We start from the raw sequence: 12,639 nt of genomic DNA on the forward strand, positions 1-12,639 counted from the left end.
AACCTGCCCAATGAAAATTTTATTTTCCGCCGTTTTGTACCAATATATGTGTGCAGTTAGTTAGAACTGGCCTAGCAGAAAGTCGTAACGTTAACAATCTTGTGATAATGTTGGATTGGTAAAGCCTTGCTATAAACCACAGGGTTATGACTGCTACATCATCAACAGTACTAGTTTATAGTTGCTATACAGTAGTGGACTAAACTATAAGCTACCTCACAGGCTATAGTGCACATGTGTAGTGTGACGCTATGTGGGTATTATGTTATAAGTTGATAAAGGCCCAAAGCCATTCTATACATTGTATTGCCAGGGGTCTTCAACATTGATGTATGACAGTAACTCATAATGCATCACACTGTATATGGGCACTGCAAACAACACAATTGCAAGACATACTGTACCTTTTCAACTTTAGGTCATATTTGTGAACACAAAACCTGAAGTACTTCTTGGAAGTCTGAAACCTCTTGTTTCAAAATTCCTGTTTGAAAAAGAGTTGTATTAAATTTTCTAGACAAGCAACTTCATTGATCTGGCCTTTATAAGAAAAGTCTTGGTAATTTCTCTTATATCGATCCCAGCTTTGTTGTGTGCTGTGAATGTAGAGACTCCCTCAGGAATGTGGGTATTGGTTTTGGGCTTTGCTTTCCACAATACAGATGATCCGGGATCTGTACTATTGCCCAGGTCTTTCTCCTAAGTCCTACAATTATGGATTTTTGTGACGAAAGAAGAGGATGTTGAAAAATGAAACAGTTTTGATTCAGCTAATGAAAGATTCTAACTTGGAAGTATAGAATTTCTTTCAAATCTCATTTGAATTTTATTCTTATTTGTTATTCGTTTGGTAGAATCTAATTTGTTCTTATTATCATTTGCCATTCTTGACCCTGATTGGTCATCAAAAAGCTGTTTTCAATAGTGAATAATGGGTTAAATAATTCCCAAATTGTATAGAGTGTCCTGTGATAGTTCTACTACCATGAATATCATGTGTTACACCACTTCAACAGTGGAGGAAGACTTGACATATACAATACATCACACATTCGTCTTCAAGCAGTGTAAAACTACTAAAATCCTGGCAATTTTGTGGGCGCTTTCCTCTCCAAACCCCAACCGCACAAGCATGCACATTTCCCCTCTCGCTGACCCAAACATTGATTTTAAGATTGCCCAGAAGTTGATTCAAACTACAGGGCAACTCATTCTCATTCTTTTATTCTCATTCGTTAGTTAAAATCTTATTTGTTCTAATTATCATTCTTGATCGTGATTGGTCTGTAAAAAGCAGTTTTCAATTGATGAATAATGGGTTAAATAATTCCAGAATTGTATAGAGTGTGCTGTCCTAGTGTGGCCTTGTTACACCACTTCAACAATGGAGGAAACATTGAGATATACAATGCATACCGAATTTGTCTTCAAGAAGTGTAAAATCCAGGCAATTTTGTGGCCGCTTTCCTCCCCAAACCCCAACCACACAGGCATGCACATTTCCCCTCTCGCTGACCCAAACATTGATTTTAAGATTGCCCAGAAGATGACTCACAAACTGCAGGCCAGCTCTGCACCATTAAGTCTCCGTATTGCTTCCTTTATGGCCCACCGTAGCGGGAGGGTATCGACTTGCCACAGCAATTGCCACATCGTCAGATCGTTTGTTGCGAGAAAGTCGGCTGCTTTCTCAGTGCCATACTGAATGTGTTTAGTGTAGGGTGTCCGACAAATATCGCGTCGGTTTTGTTGTTAATGTTGCGTACAGTTTTGGTTGTCTCTGTGGTTATTGCGTAGTGCAGTCTTCTTTCTTTTGGATGCTTTGTTCGTGGTTATGCACTGTAGAGGGAACGTATGGTTGTGTTGTCAGAGATTAGATTTTTGATCCATAGAATTAGAGTTTATGTGAAGTATTTGGGACAAATCTGTGGCCAAAGATGTCTATGTCCCAAAATGCCTATATGTTCTGACACACTTGCAGATGTACGTTCCTACATACAATTAACCTTAGCTAGAGTAAGAAGGAAATTTCAACTGTCAGGGACTAATACCTTTGTTCTTGAATCACCTTCAAAATCTGGCTCATTCATTTTTGTTAGAATATTTAATAGTCATCTGTTTATTTTTAAAATTTGTACATATTTTTGGAGTGTCTATACGTGTTCTCATTTTTATTCTTGCGTCATATTTGAGAATTCCAAGGGCTGTCGTCCATGTAATGAAGTTTTGGTGGTCTTAAAACAACGTAAGCACCTCCTCACCAGCTAGAACTGACAGGGAGTGTGTCGAGAATGTATATTTTGATAATAAAGTGAGACAAATGTGGCAAATTTATTAGCAACATGACAGGGAGATGGAATTTAGATGAGTCAATGTCACAGTGCAATGAATAGCAATCTTCCCGAAATTATTTGATCATAAGACGCAAAATTATTCATTAAAGGGCAATTGAAACCTGTAGATAAATAAAAGAAATGTTTTCATTGTCAAAAACGCAGCAGTGGATCAGTAATCTCCATGTGGTTACGGTAGTGTATGCATGCGGTGAAGCATGGACAATGAGTATGTTAAAGTGCGATATGTGTGGGTTCTTTCACAAAAGTATCAACAGTGCAGCATTTGGCTTTATGTTTTTAAACCTTCAGCCTGCTATAAGGTAGTCATTAATGGTACCAAATTTGTTTCCATCATGGGGCTGCTAGGCAGCAGGGAAAAGATTATTTAGGTCCTCTGAGCTTTGAAATAAAGGAAATTACATTTCAAAAGCCCAATACTACCAGTGTTGTTATGACCAAATTATTCACGGACTTAGGTATCAGTGATGTCACAGAATGAATCTAGGAGTGCACTAGTAACAGCTTATATCATATGCTAATCTAGTATAATAAGCACATGTCCAGTAGAATGAAAGGAAAAAATAACTGTATTAGGCAATACCATGGAAGACTGTGACTCTAACATTGAAATTTCTCAACTCCAGTTTATAAAATAAATGTAGGTATAAGTAAATAGTTTGATTCTTTCGGTAGTGCCAAAAACCGGCAAATGAAAGGAAATTCGCTAAACAGATAATTGAATTATCCCTGCCTTATCCTCCCTACCCTCACTCCCCATGCAAAGTCACGATCCCTCCACTATCAGTTCCCAGCTAAACTCCTGTAATAGGTTAATTGAACGGATGGCTGCAAGCTTTTCTTGCTTGATGAAGCCGGAGATAAGATAGGAAGTGACTTATGACTCCGCACCGCGGTACAATATGCTCCCAGACGGACCGGGAGTCCGTATTGTGTGGCGAATCCTCCCTGCCTTTCTCCGCTGTAACAGGTTTATTTCGAGCTGTTTGGCTACATTGTGTGGCAAAATTGAAGCTGTCTCGCCATGTTTTTTATCTCGCAGAAGCACGAGTTTGCAAGCATACATGTATATGGATCTAGGAAGAGTAAATGAACCAGCCGTTACGAAAGGTATTGGATGCTACATGTACCTGAAACATCTGGCCATTTCCAAAATCACATCCAGTTGTTCAAGTAACTGTTTTTTTGGCATAACTAGTTGTTATAATTGTTAGTCAAAGTCTAGAGAAAAGTTGAAATGAAAAGTCCGTATTGTGTGGCGAATCCTCCCTGCCTTTCTCCCCTGTAACAGGTTTATTTTGAGCTGTTTGGCTCCATTGTGTGGCGGAATTGAAGCTGTCTCGCCAAGTTTTTTATCTCTCAGAAGCATGAGTATTCATACAGAAGTATGGAAGAAGAAAGAGTGAATTGTACTTATAAGTGTTAGTCATACTCTGGAGTAATTGAGCTGAAATGAATAGTCTTGTTACATGTAACGTTACTTGGAAATATGCACACTGTGTAAATAAAGTTTATTATTAATTTGTGAGTTTTGTGATGTAAAGAGGAATTTCAAGTAGTTCTACACGTGGAAAATTGAAATAAAGTTGTATGGATTATGGTGTCAAATGCAAAACCATTAAATGTAATCATGAAGACCACCTTTTGGTGTATACATGTATATAGGCCATGAAACCTGATCATACTCGAATCCCACACTCCATACCACCAACAGTATAATATTCAGTGGACTAATACAACCCAATATTAGTTATAACTGTTGTAATGTCCTTACATCAACACATGTGGCTGCAAACTGTGGACAATTTCAATTGTTGACAATAAACCATTATTATTGTGCAATAACTGCACCAAATTTTATCCCTGAAAGTTCAAGAACAAGATTACAGAATTGCTTATGCCCCAGGTTATCAGTATGCCAAACCCGATCACACTGCTGCCATCCCTGCCGGCCAGCGCTATGATGGAGTGCAGGGATTGGTTCTTTACATTGCCATGCCACCTGCACCAAATTTTATCATGTAAATGTCGAGAACAGGTTTACAGAATTACTTATGCCACAGTATCAGTTTTCCATCCCTGACTATGAAACCCGATCACTGGATCCCTGTCGGCCAGTGCTATGATGGAGTGCAGGGATTGGTTCTTTACAGCGCTCAGTGATTACCCCGACAGATTGGAGCGACGTAAAACTTTTCATAAATCTGCCGACTCCGCCTCCCTTTACAGGCAGAGTGGGAAGCCGGGACAACGTAAATCTACGCACAGTTATACGGGCTAGGAGTGGTAAACTGTTTAGTACTGGGAACCTACACCTATAATATCATACTTCAAACACTCATTGTGATCTATAACCTTATCCACTAGTATACTACCTAACACATGTTATTTACCGAGTAGTATCCTCTTCATCCCTTGTGAGACATATAAGAGACATACAATGTATGAGTACTCAAGCTTAAACTGAAGATATAGGAGTAAGTGGGCAGTATGTGGAGGAATTCAGGAAGTGGTGTAATTCCCAATGACAATCACATCATACATGATACCAAAAAAATACAATCCCCCTCACAGTTCCGAAACATACATGTATATTCACGAAAACCAAAAGCACTTCCATCCTGAAGGTCTGAATTCTCTGATTTCTTCTTCAGTTTATGGGGTGCATTCCAGTTCATCTTACATGTGACCAGGTCCTGATCCTATACAGTGACTGTTATAAACCTTCCCCTTGCCCTTATGTCAAGCTGCAGTTATTTTGCATGGGTAACAATGCATTTTACAATTAATGAAATCATCTAGAATTAACTGGGCAAGATTGCAATGTTTCAACATGGTTCACATTGAGTTAGAGAATCATGAAACACAGAATAAACAACATCAATATTTCTCTCTTGCCGGAAACAAAAACATAAATATACACAAGCCAGAACTGTTCATCCATATGTATTTTACAGTAGATAGAGGGTCAAACCGTGGCGCATGCCATTAAACTGTTACTTATACCACACATAATGAACCTGTTGGAATGCAGCCCTGCACCTGAGCTTCCCTGATGTATGAGTCCGTATAACAAGTTGTTAGACTGAAAATGCAGCAGGAATCACAATCAAGCGCGTGTGTTACGATTCAGGGCATGTAAAGCTATGTTTAACATTAAATCTCTTTGTACTGGTACCATGCAATCAGTGGACTGCAGAGGTTTAAAGGAATTCGCTCGCAGTTGTAAACTCTTTTATCAGCGGAAATAGAGGAACTCGAAAATAGGTCGGGATTTCGCGGAGGCAGTATACGTCCGATTCGCAAATGAGGGCTCGCTGTAAATGATCGTCGGAACAAGACTGTTTCTTTGATTTTCCATCGTTTCAATTCTGTTGAGTTTGATTGCTAGACGTTATGGACCCATTTGCTGATTGTGGAGTCATAATACTTTAGTTTGGACGTTAACACAAAGTACATAAAAGTTACTGTGTAGAATTGGGTTCAATCCAGTAACTTCACTATGTTGGGGGAGGATTTTTGAGTACTGGGACTAGAATTCGGTTCTGCAAATTTTCCATAAAGCATGCCCAAAGGACTGCTGTTGATAGCATCTGATCAGGGATGGTTTGTTGCCTACAAAACTGTATTTATCTACATAGTTGATTTATATTTTCTCTAGCTATTATCATCTATTTATCTACAAATGTAGCCTGGGTGCCCCGAAAAAATTGGGGTTGCTGTTACAAATCGGATGGCACCCAGGCTACAATTTATCTGTCTGTCTGTCTCTTTACCTACTAGTCTCTCACATATTCACTCACTCACTTCATAGAGATTGCTGAAAACTTGTCCATAACTTTGCCTATCTTGTATACTAAGTCATTCAGGCAGTGAAAATTGGAACCAAAAGACTGAGAGCCGACTGATTGCACACGACAGAGCTCCAAACTTGCTCCCATCCTCCTCTCGATGTGCATGGCTTCGTTTTCCTTGTCTGCTATAATCACTTCATTCCCTTCCAAGGACTTCTGCCTGAACTCTGACCCCCCCAATCCCGAAGCCAATCAGAAGTCATTAATGGGGAGATGCAGATGACACAGGGTGATGCAGATCAGCATTTATCTACATCATTCATGAATCTGAATCTCAAGCTTCAATTGTCTATTTCAGATATACAACTATTAGGAAGGAAAAACAACGAGGCCTGGGTATTGGCAGATGTTTTGTTTTTTAAGACGAATTAAGGTGGTGCATATCAACATCAATCTACATGGATCTGAATCTGAATCTCATCTAAAACTAGAAGATTTAATTGTCTACTTTCAGTCATATAGGGAATGAAAAACAGCAAGACCTGGGTGTTGGCAGATGTTTTGTTTTTTAGGACGAATAAGGGTGGTGCATATCGGGATCAATCTACATGGTTGTGTACATGGATCTGAATTTTGTCTAGAAGCTTTGTCTAGTCCATTCGTAGATGGAAAGAAAAACAAGAAGTCCTGGGTGTTGCTGGTTGAATGTTTTTGTTTATAGCAATTAATAAGAAATCCCCACACAATTGGGCAGGGTGGGTCTAGGTTTATCAAACAGTTCTTAGAATAAAAAAGTATGACGTTATATGACTCATAATGGATGAAACCATTTGGACTTGGGGGTCCTCCAAATATACAATCACACACTCAGGATGCAGAGAATATGCCTCAGAGAACATGACAGGTGTCCAGAAGTTGCTTCTACTAGTTCCAAGGATTTTATTTTGGAAGAAATCTTTTGTGGCAAGGTGGCTTCGACCATTGAGTGACCAAATAGTTAACAGATCACTCGACGAAATTCATAGACAAAGAATGTGTGTTTTTTTGCTGTGTTTTAAATCATACTTTGTGTTGTCCTTCATTATTCTAATCATAAAATTGAGGGCCACACAAATCTAATTTTGCTCAGCAATGTCCATCTAATGGAAAGACAATCTTACTTTTCCAATTCTAGTAGACTGAAGTGATGCACAAACTGGTTCAATCTAATTCTGCAGGGGACCTCCATGTTTTCTATGACCTCTATTGAAAGACTAATCGTGACCTTGGAGTAGTAAATTGGATAATGTCGGGAGGTAGTTGACCGAGTGACCCAGCCTCGCTGCCAGACTACTTAATGTAAGGAAGGGACAAGTTTGGCACTGATCCACAAATGGTTGCTACTTAATATGCTGATGCTTACATGTACTAACGTTACCAGTAGGTACTACATGTATGTGCTACAATGTACTTTAGCAGGGTGGGTGGGTGCTATACTTAAAAGGTACAGGTTAAGCAGTCATCCTCAACTTGTGCAATAAATATGATTCTATATCATCTTGAAAAGCACAATTTATTGCAAAGCATGGCATCTAGTGGAATATCAACTAAAGTTCCATAAGGCTAATCTTCCTATAACAAGAGTGCATAACCTCTTTCAAGTAGTTTCGCTGCAGCTGGCATTTGTAGCCAGGCATACTGGCTCACCCCTACTTTTCTCAATTAGTGTATTGGGTTCTTGTACACTCAGAGGCTTGGCATTAAGACTAATGCCTGAAGCAGGAATTATATGTTCCAGAAGTCTTGAAGTTTCTGATATCTTGTAATGTACCAATGTAATGCACAAAGTTTGTTTCTACATTAGGTCAAGTTTCTAGAAAGCCGAATATTTACGCCTGGATTTTTATCCCCACAGCTCCACCGTCCAAACCCAGGAACATCATCTCCAACATCAACATGACGACGGTGGAACTGCAGTGGGAGACCCCGGTGGACAATGGCGGCCGGCATGACCTTCACTACAAGATCGTCTGCTGGCGGTGTCACGACATCACGTGTGTCGGCTGTCGCAGGGACGTCCAGTATCGACCGGCTAAGGTGACAATTGTAGAAACTGTAGATACTTTTTGACTCCGTTTGCTAAAATTGAAACAAAGTAGTCATATGTAGCTAATCTTCCAAGCCACTGCAATAGCCTCAAAAATAAATCAAATGCAAACAATTTTATAGAAAATTTCTCCTTTATTTCTTAAAAATGAGGCAAAAATCAATGTGCGTGCAGATGTCATCCATAGAATTTACTTGCTGTAGTTTAAGGAAAGAAAAAGAAATTTTTAGAAACATACTTTTTACACCAGTCCTTTAATTTCAAGCTGTACGTGAAATGTTGCAAACAGCTTGCATGTAACATCCCCTGAGACATTGTTGTGTCAATAGAACACTTTGTTTATTAACAGAGATAATTGTTTGTTTGTTTGTTTACAGGTGGGACTAAACAACACCATGGTTACCATCGAAGGCCTGATGGCGTACACCAAGTATCGTTTCGAGGTCCATGCAGAAAACGGGGTGTCCGGCACCAGCAACGTGAAAGATCGCTTTGAGTCCATCACACTGAAGACCAACGTTGCTCGTAAGTACATTGAAAATTAATTATATAATCATTATACATAATAAAAAACATGACATTGTGTTACACTTCTTCTTTGAGTGAACCAATCATCACAGGGCTGGAAATACCACCTGCATATGCTGGTTAATGTTAATTCATCCATTGTATTCGATGAGAACCCTAACTTCAGCTGCTCTAAGTGCAGGTAAAATTGGAGCTCCAGGAGTCCTGTGTTTCAGGAGAGCCACACCTCAAGCACATTAACAATTCCCACCACACTTTACACAAATAGTAGTGGATCAAACCCTACAGTCCAGTATTATACAGCTTGTACCAAGGCGGAATTTCATTGAGCCCCCTTGCTTGTATATGTACTTACTGTACAAAAACTGGTGAGTTCCTGTCCTTGGTGCTGAACACTATCCACAAACACTTATAACCTGTAGTCAGGTACCAGTTATGCAAACAAACTATTAAGGTTATGCAATTCAGATTACAGTTTGCAATTCAAACCCTTTGTGTATTCAAAGTACATTCTGCTTGCAGCTTACAGTCTGCCTTTCCAAACCCACCAGGCGCGCATTAGTAAAGATAATGAAGCTGGCCATTAAAACAAATGGGGTCTTCGCAACTCTTTAACCATTACCACTCGCCCATTAATCACTGCATGAGTGATAACAGCCAGATTAAACAATTACTGTCACAAAGGTCAGCTGATTTTTACTGGGTGTCAGATCAGATACCTGCAACGGAAGTATAAGCGCCTGAGATTCCAATTTTCATCACGAAAGATAAAAGTTCTAACAGATGAAAGTACTGATTGATCTTAAGTTTAAAAAATTTGGATGGTGGGTGCTTGATATGCTTGTTTGCCCAGTGTTCCAGGCAGGATGGGTGATGGGTGACACTGACTGAAGGGGACAGATTTTATAGGGGTATCGATTGACCTACAACACTGGGATGTGGAGCGTAAGATCCAGGGAGGTCAGAGGGACAAGTAATCAAGGAAGCGTCTTGTCAACATGGTCTTAACTCCCCGGGCAGGTTCTTTATCTGATGGGAAGGTGTCTTAAGGCGTTATGCAAATCTGCTTTGTTTAAGAGGAGAACTTTTCAACTGCATGTTGTTTCACCTATTTGTAGGACTCGTGTCCTCTACCAGGCTTCGTAAAGAGTAGAAATTGGCCATATAGACAGATAACATGCCTGGGGAGTTGTCCGCTAAAAGAGTATTGGTGGCAATACTGGTAGAGGTCTATCTGGTGTTGATTCTGGTTCATCAATGCTTGCAAAATTAATTTTTGTATGATCAGAAACTGATGCCCCAATACATGTATAAGCTGTAATTGAGCTTGTTGATATCTTCACAGCTACATGTACCTACAACATTGCATAAGCAAAAGAGATCCTGGTGCCAAAAGCTAGACTTCCTTCAGGTCAGTGCAAAGAAGGTTATATGGCCTCCTTCAGTCAAAATTGACCATGGTCATAATATAATTTTCTTCAGTATCAATATTTAAAAAAGTTTACAGGATCTGAAATTTGAGTTGGCCTCTTGCTTGTGGGCGAAGTTGACAACCAGTTCATCAACTTATCGAACGCCCCTCATACATCTGATCCTTGGATCCAGGTCTTCAATACTTGCTCCTCAGCAGTCAATAGATATTGATGAGTGTTGCCTGTGAATCCCTCCAGCACTCAACACGTTTATTGGGACTCTCATCAACTGAAGAGTTTGGAGTATCGATCTACTCAGGACCAAAGAAGCGCGCTTGTTTGTTGTTTGACCTTTTAGCCGGAGGCAATCGGCCACCTTTTGGTCCATTTGCTTCTCTTGTTGTTGAAATTAAATCTGAAGCTTGTGTGTAAACAAGTGTGGGTTTGAGGCAAAATTATATTACATGCTCCCCATTTACTGTACATGGAGCCTATCTAGATCCATGCCTGGGGCAAATATACATTCTTCAATACGTGCAGCCTATCAAGAACCGTACCTGTTCCCAACCCTAACCCGTTCAGGCATAGAACTAAGTAGGTGCAGTTCTGGGTAAAAAGATAGATGGGTACAAAAACTTCAGTGGTGGACTCCCTTAGCTCTCTGATGGAACTGTGTCCGTTGAGGCACCATCTCCAATATGGACTCCATTAACAATAGTTTAAGTCTCAAAGGAAGACAACAAAAACTGGAGGTCACGTAGTACATTTTGTAGGTCTCTAGTCTTCAACATGTCCACCCTATGTGTTGACTGTAAACTCCTTTATTTTTTGCAGAGATTCAATTTTGTTGTTGAATGGACCTAAAAGGAGATTATTGTGGCATTTGAAGTTTGCAGTCAAAACAATACAATTGCACAAAACCACATTATTACTATAATTTGCAATGTCATGATCATACAGTAGATAGACTCGAGAAAACCACTGCAAACATTTCCAGATTTACAGTGATCATTTCGGCCCTGAAAAACTTCCCCAATAGCTGATGCAACAGTCTCAGCCCCATCAGGGACACCGTCTTTAATATAACATCCATTAAACTCAGCCCAGCTGTCAGCCAGACATTGACACTTGCAGTTCCACCGGGAAGCTTTAAAAGCAGACGTACAGAGTTCTCTACAGCGCAGTGGGAACAGGTGTCAAACAGTTATCGGCACTCCCCAAAATAGTTTCATCAGGTTGGTAGGGTATAGGATACAGGAGTTTTCTTTTACATGTCTTGGCTTTCCTTGTTTACATTTTGGTGTCTATCAGACACCTTCCTCAGAGCTTCTGGCTGGAGTTCTGCATTGGCTACATATACATGTAGCGGTGAGAAGCAGAACTCCAGTCAGAAGCTCTGAGGAAGGTGTCTGATAGACACCGAAACGTCAGCAAGGTGAGAGACGATACTGGTTGTGTAAATTTTGAAAGAAAACCCCTACATCCTAGCTGTCATAACTAACTGCAGTTGTCAGCCAGACATTGACACTTGCAGTTCCACAGGGAAGCTTTAAAAGCAGACGTACAGAGTTCTCTACAGCGCAGTGGGAACAGGTGTCAGTGGTGGAAATACTTTTTTTCAGTGTTGTACAATATTGCGGAATGTCAAAATTTTGTCCTAGAATTCGGAAATACTTTCAGCCTGCAAATACATGTAACATTACACACTTAAAAGTCCAGATCAAAACCGATGGCTTATACAAAATTGCAAAATGTTGGCTGGGTGTCAAACAGTTATCTGCACTGCAGCTGTGTTGGAGGTATTAATTTGTGTTACCGAGTCTTGAAGTAACACGGAAAAAGATCTTAGATGCCTAGGATACTTTTGTGAATTTGTTACTAGGATGTTTGGGTAGTTTTGCTTGATTTCAGCTTTGGGGGAGTAATCAGTTTTGGTATATATTCGTAGATGTATGTAATTTCATGTCTTCAGTTGAGAATTTGGTCACTTTCATCCTGATGATGATGATTGCTTTGCCCCTTCTCTACGATCCTCCAAAGAGAAACTACAAACATGGCAGTCACTTTAGTTCAGCAGGCAATACAAGTGTTGCTTGGTTTCTTACAGAATTAGTTTTGATAACTGCATTTACCTTTTTGCAATATGGTCAATTTGAAACAAAAAATGAAAAATACAACTCTGGAGCTCTGAGTCTGTCAAGGTCTTTAATTTCAGGAAGTACGTATATACAATGTAGATTGTAGCAAGACAATTAAAGGAGACATTGCCTATTTGCAAGCACTTGTCTTATCTATAAACAGTCATGAATATAAGGGTCAGTTTTCAATCTCCGTCTTCAGTATAGCTGGGTGTTACAGCCCAGCAGCAATTAGAGTGGGATACGCCTGACTGGGAGGGAATCCTCCATCAGACATGGCGGCGCAGTTCTGGTGGTTCTGCTCCAATAACTCAGCACTGCAGCGCA

General features: G+C 39.9%; 1 protein-coding gene across 1 annotated transcript in view; it reads left to right on the forward strand.

Moving 5' to 3' along the window:
- LOC109462080 (ephrin type-A receptor 5-like) overlaps nucleotides 1-12,639 on the forward strand; it is a 69,481-nt gene that overhangs the window by 23,489 nt on the left and 33,353 nt on the right. The window contains exons 2-3 of the mRNA XM_019758578.1: nucleotides 8,043-8,224; nucleotides 8,612-8,759. Coding sequence (XP_019614137.1) covers nucleotides 8,043-8,224; nucleotides 8,612-8,759 — 330 coding nt within the window. The remainder of the gene's footprint in view (nucleotides 1-8,042; nucleotides 8,225-8,611; nucleotides 8,760-12,639) is intronic.

This window comes from Branchiostoma belcheri, unplaced genomic scaffold (assembly GCF_001625305.1).
Source record: "Branchiostoma belcheri isolate BF01 breed outbred unplaced genomic scaffold, Haploidv18h27 scaffold99, whole genome shotgun sequence".
Classification (NCBI taxonomy): domain Eukaryota; kingdom Metazoa; phylum Chordata; class Leptocardii; order Amphioxiformes; family Branchiostomatidae; genus Branchiostoma; species Branchiostoma belcheri.